This window comes from Spermophilus citellus (assembly GCF_964194105.1).
Source record: "Spermophilus citellus genome assembly, chromosome: 4".
NCBI lineage: Eukaryota > Metazoa > Chordata > Mammalia > Rodentia > Sciuridae > Spermophilus > Spermophilus citellus.
Window position 1 is genome coordinate 161,908,849 of NC_138185.1, and position 20,741 is coordinate 161,929,589.

At 33.1% G+C, this 20,741-nt stretch overlaps 1 protein-coding gene across 4 annotated transcripts in view; it reads left to right on the top strand.

Annotated features, from left to right (window-relative positions):
* Positions 1 to 20,741, top strand: part of GPHN (gephyrin) — a 612,413-nt gene that overhangs the window by 226,234 nt on the left and 365,438 nt on the right. For all 4 annotated transcript variants that reach the window (XM_081290454.1, XM_081290455.1, XM_081290456.1 and 1 more), the window contains exon 3: positions 12,762 to 12,819. In XM_081290454.1, the coding sequence (XP_081146580.1) occupies positions 12,762 to 12,819 (58 nt within the window). The remainder of the gene's footprint in view (positions 1 to 12,761; positions 12,820 to 20,741) is intronic.

Below are 20,741 nucleotides of genomic sequence, written 5' to 3' on the forward strand. Positions count from 1 at the left end.
TGTATGCACCAAACAATGGTGCTGCAACATTCATAAAACAAACTCTCCTTAAGTTCAAGAGTCAAATAGACCACAACAAGATAATTATGGATGACTTCAACACACCACTCTCTCCATTAGACAGATCCTCCAGACAAAAGCTGAATAAACAAACTATAGAACTCAATAATGCAATCAATAACCTAGACTTAACCGACATATATAGAATATATCAACCATCATCAAGTGGATACACGTTCTTCTCAGCAGCACTTGGAGCCTACTCAAAGATAGACCATATATTATGCCATAGGGTAACTCTTAGTAAATATAAATGTGTGGAGATAATACCATGCACCTTATCTGATCATAATGGAATGAAACTGGAAATCAATGATAAAAGAAGGAAGGAAAAATCCTGCATCACCTGGAAAATGAACAATATGTTACTGAATGATCACTGGGTTACAGAGGACATAAAGGAGGAGATAAAAAAATTCTTAGAGATAAACGACAGTACAGGCACAGCATACTGGAATCTATGGGACATAATGAAAGCAGTTTTAAGAGGGAAATTCATTTCCTGCAGTTCACTCCTCAAAAAAAGAAAAAATCAACAAATAAATGAACTCACATTTCATCTGGAACCCCTAGAAAAGGAAGAGCAAAACAACAGCAAATGTTGCAGAAGAGAAGAATAATTAAAATCAGAGCGGAAATCAACGAAATTGAAACAAAAAAAACCATTGAAAAAATTGATAAAACTAAAAGTTTGTTCTTCGAAAAAATAAATAAGATCGACAGACCCTTAGCCATGCTAACAAAGAGAAGAAGAGAGAGAATTCAAATTACTAACATACGGGATGAAAAAGGCAATATCACAAGAGACGCTACAGAAATACAGAAGATAATTAGAAAGTATTTTGAAACCCTATATTCCAATAAAATAGAAAATAGTGAAGATATTGATGAATTTCTTAAGTCATATGATCTGCCCAGATTGTGTCAGGAAGACACACACAATTTAAACAGACTAATAACAAAGGAAGAAATAGAAGAAGCCATCATTAGACTACCAACCAAGAAAAGCCCTGGACCGGATGGGTATACAGCGGAGTTTTACAAAACCTTCAATGAAGAATTAATACCAATACTTTTCAAGCTATTTCAAGAAATAGAAAAAGAAGGAGCTCTTCCAAATTCATTCTATGAGGCCAACATCACCCTGATCCGGAATCCAGACAAAGATACTTCAAAGAAAGAAAACTACAGACCAATATCTCTAATGAACCTAGATGCAAAAATTCTCAATAAAATTCTGGCTAATCAGATACAAAAACATATCAAAAAAATTGTGCACCCTGATCAAGTAGGATTCATCCCTGGGATGCCAGGCTGGTTCAATATATGGAAATCAATAAATGTTATTCACCACATCAATAGACTTAAAGATAAAAACCATATGATCATCTCGATAGACGAAGAAATATCATTTGACAAAGTACAGCATACTTTTGTGTTCAAAACATTGGAAAAACTAGGGATAACAGGAACTTACCTTAACATTGTAAACCTAAAGAGAGAAATAGAAGAAGATCTTAGAAGATGAAAAAGTATACCCTGTTCATGTATAGGCAGAAGTAACATCATCAATGTTCTCTACAGGTTTAATGCAATGCCAATCAAAATCCCAACAGCATTTCTTGTAGAAATAGATAAAGCAATCATGAAATTCATCTGGAAAAACAAAAGACCCAGAATAGCAAAAGCAATTCTAAGCAGAAAGTGTGAATCTGGAGGTATAGCAATACCAGATTTCAAACGGTACTACAGAGCAATAGTAACGAAAACAGCATGGTACTTGTACCAAAACAGGCAGGTGGGCCTATGGTACAGAATAGAAGACACAGAGACCAATCCACAAAATTACAACTTTCTTATATTTGTTAAAGGGGCTAAAAGCATGCAATTGAGGAAGGATAGCATCTTCAACAAATGGTGCTGGAAAAACTGGAAATCCATATGCGACAAAATGAAGCTGAACCCCTTTCTCTCACCATGCACAAAAGTTAACTCAAAATGGATCAAAGAGTTTGATATCAAATCAGAGACTCTGCATCTGATAGAAGAAAATGTTGGCTCCGAACTACGTATTGTGGGGTCGGGCTCCAAATTCCTTAATAGGACGCGTATAGCCCAAGAGTTAATAACAAGAATCAACAAATGGGACTTACTTAAACTAAAGAGTTTTTTCTCAGCAAGAGAAACAATAAGAGAGCTAAATAGGGAGCCTACATCCTGGGAACAAATTTTTACTCCTCACACTTCAGATAGAGCCCTAATATCCAGAATATAGAAAGAATTCAAAAAATTAAACAATCAGATAAGAAATAACCCAGTCAACAAATGGGCCAAGGACCTGAACAGACACTTCTCAGAGGAGGACATACAATCAATCAACATGTACATGAAAAAATGCTCACAATCTCTAACAGTCAGAGAAATGCAAATCAAAACCACCCTAAGATACCATCTCACTCCAGTAAGATTGGCAGCCATTATGAAGTGAAACAACAATATGTGCTGGCGAGGATTTGGGGAAAAGGTTACACTTGTACATTGCTGGTGGGACTGCAAATTGGTTTGGCCAATTAGGAAAGCAGTATGGAGATTCCTAGGAAAGCTGGGAATGGAACCTCCATTTGACCCAGCTATTGCGCTTTTCGGACTATTCCCTGAGGACCTTAAAAGTGCGTACTATAGGGATACTGCCACATCAATGATCATAGCAGCACAATTCACAATAGCTAGACTGTGGAACCAACCTAGATGCCCTTCAATAGATGAATGGATAAAAAAAATGTGGCATTTATACACAATGGAGTATTACGCAGCACTAAAAAATGACAAAATCATGGAATTTGCAGGGAAATGGAATGCCTTAGAGCAGTTTATGCTAAGTGAAGCTAGCCAATCCTTAAAAAACAAATGCCAAATGTCTTCTTGGATATAAGGAGAGTAACTAAGAACAGAGCAGGGAGGAAGAGCATGAGGAAAAGATTAACATTAAACAGAGATGAGTGGTGGGAGGGAAAGGGAGAGAGAAGGGAAACTGTATGGAAATGGAAGGAGACCCTCAGTGTTACACAAAATTACATATAAGAGGTTGTGAGGGGAAAGGCGGGGAAAAACAAGGGAGTGAATTGAACAACAGCAGATGAGGTAGAGAGGGAAGATGGGAGGGGAGGGGAGGGGGGATAGTAGGGGATAGGAAAGGTAGCAGAATACAACAGTCACTAATATGGCATTATGTAAAAATGTGAATGTGTAACCAATGTGATTCTGCAATTTTTTATTTGGGGTAAAAATGGGAGTTCATAACCCACTTGAATCAAGTGTATGAAAGATGATATGTCATGAGCTTTGTAATGTTTTGAACAACCAAGAAAAAAAAAAGAGTAGGTAATATGAAATGGAGATGGGAAAGCCATGGAGATATGAAAAAAAAAATCAGTGTTTTATTTGAACTAAAATTGACAACATCCCTAATAATCAGAGGTTTTCAATATATAAAATCATCTTGTTTGAAGACATAGATAAAACTTATGTTAATTACTAACAAATAAATATACACAATAATATATATATATATATATGAAAAGGGAGAGTTGTATTTTTTCTATCTGGGAGATATATATGCAATTACTTTTAATGTGCACAAAGGGACACACAGAAAAATGATATGGTAGGGTAGGGAGTAAGATTTTTCAGTATATTTCCTAACTTTAAATTTATTTGTAATATGTGAAATTATTATGTATTCCAACAAGTAATTTAAATGAAAAATAATGATTCCATGCAGCAAGTTAATTTTTCTACATGAAAGAAAACTGTAATCATTAGTTTTTCATTGGTTACCAGAATTTGATGTAATGTTTTTCCAAATCTGTTCTGGTCCACTTAATGATTTTTTAAAAAAAACTGTTTAATATTTAACATTTCCTTACCTTTTTGCTTTTGAGAGTGCTACTATTTCATTCAGTCCTGCCTGTTAAGTAAAATTTTATATATCCAGCCATGTTTTCAATTTCTTTTTGGCTAATATATAAAGGCACAAAAATTATGCATATTAGTATGATACCATACCATATAATGTTCTGGTAAATGTGTAAAATTTGTAAATTTAAATAAGGTTAAATATATCTATTTATTCAAATATTTATCATGTTGTTTGTGCTAAAAACTTTCAAAGTCATTTCTTTTAGCTTTTTGAAATGTTCAGTACACAACTCTTGTCTGTATTCACCTTACTGTGCAATAGCCAAACACCAAAACTTCTTAATCCTAACTGTAACTTCTTATTCATTTATCAACCTGCATCCATTACTTCCCCGATCCCCCACAGTCCCTGGCCTCTAGTAGCCACCATCCTATTCTCAACTTCTGTTGAGATCAACTTTTTTAGATTCTACCTATGAGTGAGGTTGTGCAGTACTTGTCTTTCTGTACTTTGCTTATTTCAATAATCTTCTCTAGTTGCATCTATGTTGTCAGAGATGGCTATATTTTATTCTCTTTATAACTGAGTAATATTCCATGTTTTATATGTACCGCATTTTCTTTATCCATTCATTAGTTGAAGGGCACTGGCTATTTCCATTTCTTGGCTATTGTGAATAGTGTTGCAGTGAACATGGGAGGCAGTGCAGGTAGCTCTTGACTGACTTTATTTCCTTTGGATATTTACCCAGCAATGGGAATGCTGATTCATGTGGTAATTTCTTTTTAATTTTGTGAGGAAGCTCCATCTTGTTTTCCCCAATGTTTATACTAATTTACATTCCCACCAATAATGTACAAAGTGTTCCCCATTTTTCCACATCCACCCAACACAGGTTATCTTCCCTCTTTTTGAATAATAAACATTCTTACTAGGGTGAGGTGATATCTCTTTGTGGTTTGATTTTCATATTCCCTAAAAAAAAAGTCATTTATCATTTTTTTATATACTTCTAGACCACTTGTATATCTTCTTTTGAAAGATGTCTATTTAGGGCTGTTGCCCATTGTTTAATCAGGTAATGTTTATTTTTTTTCAATTGAGGTTTTCGAGTTTTTTATATATTCTGTATATCAAACCCTTGATGAATTTATAGTTTGCAAATATTTTTTCCTATTCCATAGATTATTGTTTCACTCTTGTTATTTATTTATTTATTTATATATTTTTTTTAGTTTTTTTTTTTTTTTTTTTTTTTTTAGTTGTAGGTGGACACAATATCTTTAGTTTACATTTATGTGCTGCTGAGGATCCAACCCAGTGCCTCGTGCATGTTAGACGAGCACTCTACCACTGAACCACAACCCAACCCCGGCCCTATTTATTTATTTTTTGCTTTGTAGTGCAAACAGTTTTTAAACTGATGTGAAGCCATTTGCCTATTTTTGTTTTTGTTTTCTGTGCTTTGAGGTCTTGCACAAAAAAATAAATAAATAAATCTTTGCCTATTCTTATATCCTTAAGCAATTCCCCTATATTTTCTTCTACAGTTTCTAGTTTTCAGTCTTACCTTTAAATCTTTAAACCATTTTGAGTTGAGTTTTGTAATTTTCATTCTTCTGCATTTGGATGTCCAATTTTTCAAGCACCACTTACTGAAAAGGCTTTCCTTTCTTCAGTGGGTGTTCTCATAACTTTTATTGTAAATAAGTTTGCTTTGGATGTGTGGATTTACATCTGGGCTCTTCATTCTGTTGAATTACTGTATCAGTCAGTTATTATATCAATGTCATACTGTCCTTACTACTAAAGCTTTGTATTATATTTTGATTGTGTTTGCCTCCTGCTTGTACTTTTTGCACAAGATTGTTTTGAGTATTCTGTGTTTTTTATGGTTCTGTATAAATTTCAGTATCCTTTTGTCTAATTCTATGAAGAATGCCATAGCTATTTTGGTTGGGATTATATTGAATCTGTAGATCTTTTAAGGTAGTATGGACATTTTAACAGTATTAATTCTTCTAATTCATAAACACAGATTTTTTTTTAGTTTTTAGTGTTCTCTTCAATTTATTTCTTCAATGTCTTATAATTTTCATTGTGAATATTGTTCTCTTCTTTGGCTAAATTAATCCTAGATATTTTATTTTCATTTTTGTTTGTTTATTCTGCTATTGTAAATGGAATTGCTTTCTTTTTTTCTAATTCAGAAAATTGGCTATTGACATATTACAAGGCCACAGTTTTTATATGTTGATCTTGAAGCTGAAACTTTGCTGAATTCATTCCTTAGTTTTAATAGTTTTTAGTGTAGTCTTCAGGGGTTTTTTCTGTGTATAAAATCATGTCATTTGCAAACAGTGACTTGTGTTCTAATTTGGGTGTCTTTTATTTCTTTTTCTTGCCTGATTGCTCTGTGACTTCCAACCTATATTTAGTATAAGTGGTTAACCTGAGCTTCCTTGTCTTATTCCATATCTTAGAAAACTCTCAGCTTTCCTTCATTCAGTACAATGTTGTTGTCTTATTATAAATAGTTTTTATTGGGGTTGGATATGTGGCTCAGAAGTAGAGCAATTCTTTGCCTGCTCCTCCCTCCCTCCCTCCCTCCCTCCCTCCCTTCCTTCCTTCCTTCCTTCCTTCCTTCCTTCCTTCCTTCCTTCCTTCTTCCCTCTCTCCTTCCCTCCCTCCCCAGAAATTGAACTCAGGAACACTCAACCAGTGAGCCACATCCCCCAGCCCATTTTTTTATTTTTTAGTTAGAGACAGGGTCTCTTGCTGTTGCTGAGCTGGCTTTGAACTTGTGATCCTCCTATCTGAGCCTCCCAAGCTGCTGGGATTACAGGCATGTGCCACTGCACCCAGAGGATATATAATTTAGTTGAATGCTTTTTCTGCATATATTGAGATGACTGTACAGTTTTTAAACTTCATTTTGTTCATATAACATTTATTGATTTGCATGTATTGAATCATCCCTGTGTTCCTAGATGAATCCCACCTTGTAGCCCCTTCCTCTGTCTTCAAATCTGGTAATATCAGATAGGCCTAGTCCTCATGTTGCCATCTTTCAGAGTTTCCTGTTCCACTTTTAAGAAACCTTTTAAGTATAGTAGGTTTATGCAGATAACTCAGAATATAAGGTCATCTCAATTACATGTATAACATTAATGTCACTTTGCCATGTAATTTTATATATTTATAGATTCTTGGGATTAGGAGTTAGGTTTCTTGGGGGAGGGGAGGGATATTATTCTGCTACCTCACCTTCCCATTTTGCAAGATAATATTACTTCTTAAGATTCACTCTCTATCCTTCCCATTATAGTTTATGTCATATTTAAAAATTATAACTACATCCATTTTTTCATTATTTGGAATTCATAAATATTAACATTTTAATGGAAGTTATAGCCAGTTACTCAAGAAAAATAAAGAATTCTAAATTGGAAAGAAAATATCAAAACTCTCTATTTACACAGAACATGGTGTTATATATAAAAAATCCAAAATGAATTTTTACTAGAGTCAATACATGAGTTCAGCAAAGTTGCAGTGCTCAAGATCAACACGTAGAAATCATTTGTGTTTCTAAACACCAGCAATAAACAATCCAAACAGGAAATAAAACAACTACTTTTAAAATAGCATCTGAAGAATAAAAACCCTAGGAATTGCTGAAAGAAATTTAGGAGGACCTAAACAAGTATAAATAAGTGGAAAGGCATCCTTTCTTCATGGAGTAAAAAACATTATATTATGAAAATGTCAGTACTATCCAAAGTGATCTACATATTCAATTTAATCCTATCAAAATTCCAGGAACCATTTTTTACAGAAATGGAAAAGTCTGAAGCTAAAATTAGTATGAAATTTCATGGAGTCCCAAACAGTCAAAACAGTCAGATCTTGAAAAAGAACAATATCGGAAAACTTACTACAAAACTTATAGTAATCAAAATGTATGGTACTGGCACAGAGAATGACCTCCATTACACAGTGTATACGTGTACTGAAATATCACATGGTGCCCCATAAATATATACAATTTTTATGTGTCAATCAAAAAGAAAAAAAAGAAGATTTATAGAAGAGTGGAATAAAAGTGAAGATTCAGAAATGAACCCATGAATGTAAGACAACTGATTTGTTGTAAGTTAAACTATACTTCACACTATGTAGAAAAGTTAATTCAAGGTGGATCAGTGACCTAAATGTAAGACTAAAACCATAAAGATCACCAAAAAAAAAAACAAGGATAATTTTTTTTACCCTATATTTGACAATGAGCTCTTACATAGGATGCAAATAACAAAAGAAAAGCCAGATATATTGAACTTCACTTTTGTGCTTAAAATAACATCATCAAGAATGTTAAATGGAAACTTTTATAATGGAAGACAGTATTTGGAAATCATATCTGATAAGGTTTAAAATCTAGAATCTAAAAGAACTACAACTCATCTGAGAAAAAAATTTAAAGATGGCTGGGAGGACCTAAATAAAATTTTTTCCAAAGATATACAAATGGCCTCTAAGCACATGAAAACGTCTTCAGAATCTTTAGTCATTAGGGTAATGCAGATCCAAACCACAATGAGGTACCACTTTAGACATATCAATTTGATCATAAAAATATAATGAAAATAACGAACTACAGCAAGGATGTGGAGAGATTGTACCCTCATATGTTGCTGGTGGGAATGTGAAAAATAGTTCCTCAAAAAGCTAAACACAGAATGACCAAGCAATTCTACCTCCTTAGTCATGTATCCAAAATAATTGAAAAGAGGGCCTCATGCAGCAGATACTTGTATGCCAGTGTTCACTGCAGCATTCTTCACAATAGCCAAAAGAAATAGAACAATTAAAGCTTTTATCAACAGATATGGGTAAACATATGTGGTATAGACATGAAATGGAACATTATTCAGCCATTAGAAAGGAATGAAGTTCTGCTGCATGCTACAACATGGCTCAACCTTGAAAACCTATGCTTAGTGAAATAAGGCAGATATAATATATAGGCAAAATGTTGTAGCATAGCAAATTCATAGACATAAAAGATACATTTGAGGTTGCCAAGTGTGGAGGTCACGGGGGAGAGTCATTAGATTGTTTTATATGTCTATTTGTACACAAGTAGCAAATTTTACTGATTATTACAGCTTTGTAGTAACTTGAAATCAGGAAGTGGAAATCCTCCAATATCGTTTCAAGATGGTTTTCTGTGTCCCTTGAATTTCCATACAAATTTCATGATCCTTTCATAAATTTTTAAATTTCATTTCTTAAGCCCAGTTCTACCACTCCTAGATATGAGTCCTTTGAAAAATTACTGGTTTCATTTGTTTCATAATCATCATACATGTAAAGCCTAACACAATACATGGCATATATTAAATGCTAAATACAGAGTAAGTTGAACATCCGTAATATGAAACCTGAAAGGCTCCAAAATCTGAAATTTTTTGAATACCAACATGATTCCACAAGTGGAAAAATTCATACCTAATCTCAAGTGACATTGGTTCATGGTCAAAATGCAAGTATACTAAAAATATTTTATAAAATAATCTTTGGGGTATGTATATAATGTGCATGAAACATAAATGAATTTTGTGTTTAGAATTGGATCCATTCCACAAGATATTTCATTATGCAAAGAATCCCAATTATATGTGTGTGTGTGTATATATATAATATTTGTAGTAATATTGCTAATATTATTACCACTACAATTCCAATGTGTAATGCCTTTTATATATTGACTAGAGTATAATAGAATTCTACCTCCAGAGTGTATTTTTTATGAATGGATAGTATAGTGTAATGAAAAGAATGGTGTAGTGTAATGCAATTTGGAGTCATTTTATGGCCTAGACCTAAGTTCGTAACTATTTAATACAGATAACATGTTGAATATCTCTACTAAATGATACCATGAAAATACAAATGTCATTTTCAGAAATCAGTTGTTCAAAAGTCATAATTGGAAAATTTATTATTACTTTGGTAATAGTATTTCAGGGAATAGAAGAAAAGGATGGCTGAAATAAGTGTATTCTTGAACAGTGTGTTTTTTAAAATATAAACTGCTCATGACTGAGTTATTTGTGACATTATTTACTAGACTGTTTTGTTCATAGGATTTTTTCCTGGTATTTACATAAGCTTTTGTCACCTTTCTCATTTTTGTGTTTAATATAATATGGAAGCCCTCCACATTTACTCTATTTTTAGCTTCTTGACCATATAGTTATGCTATTACTTCATTATTATACTATTTATATGCATATGTATATATGTCATGTCCATTGTAATCAAAGTGGGAATATGTTGACCCATACACATCACTTGTCCCACCTTTTTAACAGTCAAAACTATTGTCATTGGTTTGAATTTGATGTAGGAATACTAATCTGGAAGTTTACCTTCCCAACATCTTCATGGGATTAGGAAAGCCAGTTTTGAATACTATTAATTAGTGTTAACCAAGAGAATAGCAAATTGTTTGTGGAATAGAATTGAAGTTTATTATTGCAACTTTGTTTTGCTTTTTGTTCCATTAAGTCACCATGGCATCTTTGAATCATTATTTTACTAACAACTTGGAACTATTTCTGTAATATTTTTTCCATTTATGTAACAGTTTTTATAGAACACGTTAATTAAAACCAGTGTATTTTATAATGGTATATATTTTTAAAATTTTTTATTTTGAAATAAATTCAAAATTTATGAATTACAGACCTAAGAGATTTCAATACTTTTTTGTCCTAATGTTTTCATTGATGTATTCAATCTTAGCTTCTAGTTGAGTAATTTTAATAATTGAAAATGAAAGTATTTTTAAATGCTAATTTTGAACTTCTTACAAAATTTTTGTAACTTTCCATTTTAGTAACCTCTAATACTTCTCTTTTATTAGTTATCGTATCATGGTCTTGTATACTACATCCATAGTATGCCTTATATGAAGTAAATTAATTTGAAATTCATTTGTTTCTACCATTTAATCATGGCACTTTTAATCTAAGAAATAATTCTTAGTCAAGATCTTAATAGTAGTTTCATTAGCAAGAATAAATAACAAATATTAGAATGTTTCAATGAAAATCATTTTGTTGAATTAATTTTTAGTGGAAACCAGAGTATTATTTATTTATTGGACTTTTAATACGTTGATTAGCCTTTATTTCCTTTATTTATTTATATGCTGTGCTAAGAATCAAACCCAGTGCCTCACATATACTATGCAAGCTCTCTACCACTGAGCCACAACCCCAGCTCCTGTTGTTTTTTAATTTACATTTGTGAGAGGAAATATCCTAGGATTTTCTTATGTATGATGCTCTTTTTTTGGATATTGAGATAATTATGAACTCAGGATGAGTAATCAGAAGTTTCCTTTGTAAACACAGAAGTTGAAGAAAGTTAAGGGAATTATCTTGTATTTTAAGAGCTTGGAGCAACTGAAGGAGATATGTTGGGAGTTCCAAATGCCCTGAATGTTATTTAAATTTTTTCTAGTGGCCACATTTTAAAAACTGAAAAGAAGCAGAGGGGTTGGGGCATGGCAGCACATGCCTCTACTGTAAACCCAGTGACTCGAGAGGCTGAGACTGGAGTATCTCAAGTTCAAAGCCAGTCTCAGCAATGGTGAGGTGCTAAGCAACTCAGTTTGAGACCCTGTCTCTAAATAAAATACAAAATAGGGCTGAGAATGTCACTCAGTGGTCGAGTGCCCCAGGGTTCAATCCTTGATACCAAAAAAAAAAAAAAAAAAAAAAAAAGAAGAAATAGATGGATTCTTGGCTTTAATAATATACCATATTTAATTCAATATATCCAGAATGTTATTTTTACATGTAATCAATATTTTTTCAAATTAGTATTTTTATACTTTGTATTCAAATTCTGATATGTATTTTCCATTTATGTATGCAACTCTATTAACTACTTCACTTAATAGTTACTTCAGTTATTTTTTAAAAAATTGCTAAATGTCTCCATGTCTCAATTTCCTCATTTTTACAATAGAGATAATTACAAGAATAAATTAAATAACATATATGACATACCTGGCTTATGGTGTTATAGAAATATTTGTCATTTTCTAAAAATTATTTCAAACATAAACATGAAATTAATGGCATCTCCATTTCAAGGCAAAGAAAATATTTTAGGAATTAAATTAATTAAATTCTTTTCTTGTTCCCTTTGACAGTGCAAGGTACACACATATCCCTGTTTAAATTGTTTTTAAAAAGCAGAATCAACATTGGTTCATCAATTATGACAAAATACCATAGTAATTCAAGATGTTTAAAACAAGAAACTGGAGCAAGTTGGGATATGAGAGACTATATGTCTACTTTCTGCTCAGTTTTTATAAGCCTAAGTCTACTTTAAGAAATACAGTTTAATTAATCAAACAAAAAGACAAACAACATGTCTTCTATTGATTCCTGAGACATGTTAGTTGTGATCGAAACCAGCAATAAAACTGGAAGCTTCAGCATTATTAAAACCATCAATAAGAGTTTAGTTATGGATAAAAATTGAACTTAATGTTTGTTCTTTCAAAAGTCATTTTTTTTATCTACCTCTTTTAAACTAATAAATGGAAAACTTTCGTACAAAATGTTTTTCTCTCTGGTTATTGAGCAGCTAGGCCTTGGACAATTATTGATAGCACTCTGATGCTAATACTATAACTCTTCCATATTTTTAATGCACTGTTGCTGGTTTTGAGAATATTTTCTTCTCCTAATTTCAGGTTGGGTGGGACTATATCAGCATACAAGATAGTACCAGACGAGATAGAAGAAATCAAGGTATAGTATGGCACTTTTCACCTCTACAAAGGCTTAGTATCTCATTGGGAAGTTGGGGAAAATCTTGCTTTTCCTATATATCATTGAATCTTTGGGTATGTTAGGACACCATTAAGTTCCCCGTTATTCTATTTGAATTAAAAATGTATATATAATAAATAAATTATCATCAGATATCATCTACCATTTGCAATGCGTTTCTGAGAAAAATATTAGGAGAATCAAAAAGTAATCCTTTCTTATGCAGTTCTTTGAAAATCTACATGAGAAGCATTATAACCATTAGTGTATATGATAGATTATCTTTTAAAAATCTTTTTGCAATTTCTTTTTCCTATATTCTTTATTAATTATAAAATAATAGCAATCTTTTAGTAAATATCTCCTGGTTCCTTTTAAAACACAAATGCCAATTTCAATTAAAATTTATGTTATAATAAATTAAGAATTTACCTTATTCCTTGAAAATTAGGTCATTACTATATTCTTCCGTCTGTGGAATATTAATCATCTAGCACAGCATGTTGTCCTTGTCCAAAGGCAATTTACCACATATTGAGAATTGTACTTCCTGTTTCCTATATGAAATTTAACAATTGCATAACAATAGTCAGAGCTAAACAATACTGCTTAAGTTGTTGAGTAGATTTATTGCATAATAAAGATTTCAATAATCATGCGTAATTCAATTAAAATTTTCAATATCAAGTTCTAGCATTAAAAGTAAGTTTCAAGAGTCTCATTCCAACTTCTGTAAATTCATACAGTTGGAGGAATCAACTGTGAGGAAACTTGATCCTAATTTACATTCCTCATTTTACAGATTTAGAAATGCAAATGCATAAAGATGAACTTTGGATTATTTATTTGACATTTAGTAATTATTTCAGAAATGTAATTGTCATTAAAGGATGAGAAAAACATTAATATGTTACTTCTTGATGTATACTTTATAATTACTCAAAAATATATTTAACTTCAGAATATTTAATCTATATGTACAGAAAGAGAGAGAAACAAAGGGAAGGGGTCTTATGAAACATTCATAGGAAATAAAATTGAAGTGCATTTTTCTTGAAGGGGCTCTGTCTTATAATACAATTGAAATAGGTATTAAATGATAAAGGTAAACAAATAATTTTATGGTAACACATAGAAAGGTAACCTGGCTGTTTCAAAAGGTGATCAGCAAAAAATCTTTCCAAGAGGTAAACTCTGGGGACAGGAATATACCAGTAGAACACCTGTCTAGCATACATGAGGCCCTGTATTCAATCCCCAGTATGAGAGGAAGAGACAAGCAAACAGGCAGGCAGAGATATTTATGAGAACATAAATATGATATAATGTAGCTCCAGATTGAATGATATAAAGTAAGTTCTGGAGAAATATAGGGCTAGAAGTGGCTTTGTGTCATGTTAAGAAGTTTAGATTTTATTTTGAAAACCTAAGGTGCTATTATGTACTCATTTAGGAGTTTAGGAGAAAAAGTAACATTATCAGTTTGGTAATTTCTTTAAATATTTTTATGATGATTAAGAAGTGCTTTCAGCAAAGAAGATATTCATAGTAGGAAGAAGGAAACCAGATTTTAGGAATGTAGACATAAAATGATTAATATCTGTACTAAAACTGTGGCAGTGAAGGTTGAGGGAAAAAAAATGGATGCAAATAATATGATTTAGATCATGGGTGGTGGTGCTCCCCTGTAATCACAGCTACTTAGATACTGAAGCAAGAAGATCACAAATTCAAGACCAACCTGGTTAACTTAGTGTGGCCGTCTCAGCATAAATATAAAAAGAGCTCAGAATGTATCTCAGTGGTAGAGTGCACAAAGATCAAAAGTTTGAGGCCAGCCTGTGCTACCAAGATTAGATATAACACCAGTAATTAATGGAAAAAGCATGTCAAGCATCATCACAAATCATTTTTTAAAGGAATTTTCTGAGAGACAATTCTAGAATTGTTTTTAGAAAATATAATGAAAGAATGCTCTTTTAGTGAAGAGTCATTATTAAAAGGTAAGCAGCATTTCTAAAAATTAATTAAACTAAACTAATTAAATGAATATATTAGTTCTCTGGTTTTAGGATGTGTCTACATAAGGACTACAACCTCAGTCAACAGTTATTCCTTTATATAGCAGTTACATGTGATTCTCTGTGTTCACTAGTATGACCTCAGCTGTTATGTGATTACAGATTCTAATATCAATCACTGAATTTTATCTCTCTCTCTGAGTTTCTGCCAGATTTATCCAGTGATTTAGTGAATATTTGGTTATCTGAAAGGAACCTCAAATTCACTAGAACTAAAAATTATCCTCTTGGTTCTCAAAGTATTCCTTCTATTATATATCCTCTCTATCAGCATTATATATGCTCAAACTTCCCACGCTAGAAATATGATCCAACTTTTTCATCTTTTCCTAAATATCTAACAAATCAAATATTATCAATTCTACTTTTCTTTAATTACATACACACACACAAACAATAATGTCAGAAAGTTTGAACCCTGAAACATACAAAATATTGAAGCCATCTTACTTTTTTTAAATATTCGGGAAAAAAAACTGTTACAAGTATTTTGTCTATATTTCATGGCATTATTAGTATTTTCAGTTAAAATCAGATATAATCTTTTTTTGTCTCAAGGAAATGGAAACATGGATGAAATAATGAGTGTAGTTGGAAAATATCTGAATAATCTTAAGTTATATAAATAATATAATTGAATTTTAAGTTTGATTTGCTGTGTATAATAATACTATGTATAAATAAATATACATTTGTATCTTTCCATAGGATAGTGTGATTGATTGATGAAACATAACTCAATTTTTGTCAGATGTGGTAATCTTCCACAATGTTTCTTACTGCAGAAACCATTATTTAGTTCATCATACACGGCACATGTATTAATTGTTCTGGATAATATTATAATAAGTTGATCAAATTTCAAAAGTAAAGACTTCCAGTTCCAGCCGAGATAGAATGCTGTTATTCCTCTAGATTCGTTTTCTTGTATCACGAATCTAAAGTTTCTTGGGCATTACCAAATAAATAGAGAAACTCTTTAAGAGGTGAAAAGAAAATGGCAGTTTGATGAGGAGCCTGAAGACTTAAGAAATGACATGGCAGTGAGTTCCCTGGGTTTTCTTACTATTTCCCATATGTTCTGGACAGGGTGCTGAAGAAGACTTCAAGTTGGAACCAATAGGCATAGAAAAAAAAATGCTCCAAGAAAAGCCTCTTTATCTAGCCAAAAGACCAAGACAGGAGGCACCTAACAGAATAGAAAAACTTTTTAGCAATGTTCACCCTACTCTATCCAAACATCAATGGTGGAACTACTTAGTTCTCTCACAGATTTAGCAGAGCCAGTCTAAAGTTGATCTTCCGACTCACTTCCTGATGTCCCATGAAGCAGCTTACAGGTTTCTTTATCCTTTACATTGTGATGTTGGCAGACCAGGGAGATATTTTTTCATCTTTCACCTGGAAGAATAGTTGTCACACTGAGTCTTTGGCCAGAATATTGTAGCAGTGCTAAGCAAGTGTTGATCTGCCATCACCATCCCAACAGAAATAGGCTATGTTCTATTTCTCCCAGCCAGGTTGTGTCACTGGTATCCAGTGATTAACAGAGCCTCCATCCCCACTATTATGGTTTGAATATGTCTCTAAAATATTATGTGTTAGAAACTTAATCTCCAATAATCAGTTTTGGGTGATAGGACCTGATAAGAGTTGTTAAGGTCATGAGGTCTCCTCACAGGTGAATGGATTAATCTTGATTATAATATGGCCAGAAACTATAAGTTCTATTTCTCACTCCTGCCACTTTCTCTTGGCACATGTGAGCATGTGTTCTATTTTGCCCTTCTTCCATGCGATGATGCAGCAAGAAGTCCCATGCCACATATAGATCCTAGATATTGGATTTTCCACTTATCCCAGCTGTGGAAAATAAACCTCTGTTCTTTATAAATTTTCCAGTCTCAGTTACTCTATTATAGCAAAACTAAGCAGTTGAAGACACCGAACAAACAGAAAGAACCTGAGAAAAACATGACTGAAAAGAGTCTTCTATGGTTCAGGAAAAAAAAAAAAAAAAAAAAAAAACTTGAAGTCTGGACTACAAAGCTATCTCTTATTGAATTTAATTGGATGAGACTTTGAAGTCTGATCCTAAGACATTGTTTAAACCCCTAGTGCAATTGGCTGCAAATTAATGGAGTCCTACAACATAGTGTAGTGGAAAAACAATACAACAACAACAAAGTCAAATAGCTTAACAGAGATAAGCTAACAGTAAATAAATAATCCTCTAGTAAACTAGAAATAGCCATCCTAGGGTGAGTATGTGCCTACCTTGGTTGAGCACTCCAAGAAGTGATATCAGAGGCTTCATCCTGGGTAGAAAGTAGACTTTAGCATATTAGTCTATATAGTTCAGTAATCAAGTAAGAAAGCAAACAACAACAAAAAGACCCTAGAGAGGGGAGAGGGCAATCAGTATCCAGAGGTACTATAGTTGACTACATAACATGTCTAGATTTAGTAAAAATTATGAGGTATGTAAGGAGGAGGAGAATGTGTGAAGTACCTCAGTAAAGCGAGAGGGCGGGGAAAAAGCTAATCATGGAGAAACAAACCAAATTTAAAAAAAAAGATAAATAATCAAACATGGCTGGAAGTACACACCATATATCAACAGTAAATCTAAATGTTAATGGCTTAAACTCACCAATAAAGTAACATAGGCTAGTAACATGGATTAAAAAAACAAATCCAACAATATGCTGCCTCCAGGAGACATATCTGATTGGAAAAGACATACACGGGCTGAAGGTGAAAGGTAGGGAAAAAACATACCATGCACACGGTCCTTGTAAGCAAGCAGGGGTGGCCATTCTCATATCGAATAAAATCGACTTCAAGACTAAGTTAATTAAAAGGGATAAGGAAGGACATTATATACTGTTAAAAGCAACCATTCACTAACAAGACATAACAATTATCAATATTTATGCAACAAATAATGGAAATCAATGGTAAAAGAAGGAAGGAAAAATCCTAAATAACTTGGAAAATGAACAATATGTAACTGAATGATCAATGGGTTATAGAAGACATAAAGGAGGAAATCAAAAAATTCTTAGAGATAAATGAAAAAATACAGACACAACATATGGGAATCTATGGGACACAATGAAAGCAGTTTTAAGAGGGAAATTCATTTCCTGGAGTTCATTCCTCAAAAAAAGAAAAAACCAACAAATAAATGAACTCACACTACATCTTAAAACCCTAGAAAAGGAAGAGCAAAACAACAGCAAATGTAGTAGAAGACAAGAAATAATTAAAATCAGAGCGGAAATCAACGAAATTGAAACAAAAAAAAATTGAAAAAATTGATGAAACTAAAAGTTGGTTCTTCAAAAAAATAAATAAGATCGACAGACCCTTAGCAATGCTAAGGAAGAGAAGAAGAGAGGGAACTCAAATTACTAACATACGGGATGAAAAAGGCAATATCACAACAGATGCTACAGAAATACAGAAGACAATTAAAAATTATTTTGAAACCCTATATTCCTATAAAATAGAAGACAGTGAAGACATCGATAAATTTCTTAAGTCATATGATTTGCCCAAACTGCATCATGAGGATACACACAATTTGAACAGACCAACATCAATGGATGAAATAGAAGAAGCCATCAAAAGACTACCAACCAAGAAAAGCCCAGGACCAGATGGGTATACAGTGGAGTTTTACAAAACCTTTAAAGAAGAATTAATACCAATACTTTTCAAGTTATTTCAAGAAATAGAAAAAGAGGGAGCTCTTCCAAATTCATTCTATGAGGCCAACATCACCCTGATTCTGAAACCAGACAAAGACACCTCAAAGAAAGAAAACTACAGACCAATATCTCTAATGAACCTAGATGCAAAAATCCTCAATAAAAATCTGGCAATAGGATACAAAAACACATCAAAAAAAATTATGCACCATGATCAAGTAGGATTCATCCCTGGGATGTAAGGATGCATCAATAAATATATGGAAATCAATAAATGTTATTCACCACATCAATAGACTTAAAGAACCATATGATCATCTCGATAGACGAAGAAATATCATTTGACAAAGTACAGCATACTTTTGTGTTCAAAACATTGGAAAAACTAGGGATAACAGGAACTTACCTTAACATTGTAAACCTATCCATGCTAAGCCTCAGGCTAGCATCATTCTGAATGGAGAAAAATTGAAGGCATTCCCTCTAAAATCTGGAACAGACAGGGATGCCCTCTCTCACCACTTCTATTCAATATAGTTCTCAAAATACTGGCCAGAGCAATTAGACAGACAAAAGAAATTAAAGGCATAAAAATAGGAAAAGAAAAACTTAAATTATCACTATTTGCAGATGATATGATCCTATTTCTAGAAGACCCAAAAGGGTCTACAAAGAAACTGCTAGAACTAATAAATGAATTCAGCAAAGTGGCCAGGATATAAAATCAACACGCATAAATCGAAGGCATTCCTGTATATCAGCAACAAAACTTCTGAAATGGAAATGAGGAAAAACACCCCATTCACAATATCCTAAAAAAAATAAAATACTTGGGAATCAACAAAAGAGGTGAAAGAGTTATACAATGAAAACTACAGAACGCTAAAGAGAGAAATAGAATAAGATCTTAGAAAACGGAAAAATATACCCTGCTCATGGATAGACAGAACTAACATCAACAAAATGGCGATATTACCAAAACTTCTCTATAGGTTTAATGCAATGCCAATCAAAGTCCCAATTGCATTTCTTGTAGAAATAGATAAAGCAACCATGAAATTCATATGGAAAAATAAAAGACCCAGAATAGCAAAAGCAACTCTAAGCAGGAAGTGTGAATCAGGCGGTATAGCGATATCAGATTTCAAACTATATTACAGAGCAATAGTAACAAAAACAGCATGGTACTGGTACCAAAACAGGCGAGTGGACCAATGATACAGAGTAAAGGACACAGAGACTAATCCACCAAGTTACAACTATCTTATATTTGATAAAGGGGCTAAAAGCATGCAATGGAGGAAGGATAGCATCTTCAACAAATGGTGCTGGAAAAACTGGAAATCCATATGCAACAAAATGAAGCTGAACCCCTTTCTCTCGCCATGCACAAAAGTCAATTCAAAATGGATCAAGGAGCTAGATATCAAATCAGAGACTCTGCACCTGATAGAAGAAAAAGTTGGCTCCGATCTACATATTGTGGGGTCGGGCTCCAAATTCCTTAATAGGACACCCATAGCCCAAGAGTTATATACAAGAATAAACAAATGGGACTTACTTAAACTAAAAAGTTTTTTCTCAGCAAGAGAAACAATAAGAGAGGTAAACAGGGAACCTACATCCTGGGAACAAATTTTTACTCCTCAAACTTCAGATAGAGCCCTAATATCCAGAATATACAAAGAACTCAAAAAATTAAACAATAAGATAACAAACAACCCTATCAACAAATGGGCCAAGGACCTGAACCGACACTTCTCAGAGGAGGACATACAATCAATCAATAAGTACATGAAAAAATGCTCACCATCTCTAGCAGTCAGAGAAATGCAAATCAAAACCACCCTAAGATACCATCTCACTCCAGTAAGATTGGCAGCCACTATGAAGTCAAACAACAATAAGTGCTGGCGAGGATGTGGGGAAAAGGGTACACTTGTACATTGCTGGTGGGGCTGCAAATTGGTGCGGCCAATTTGGAAAGCAGTATGGAGATTCCTAGGAAAGCTGGGAATGGAACCACCATTTGACCCAGCTATTGCCCTTCTTGGACTATTCCCTGAGGACCTTAAAAGAGCGTACTATAGGGATACTGCCACAT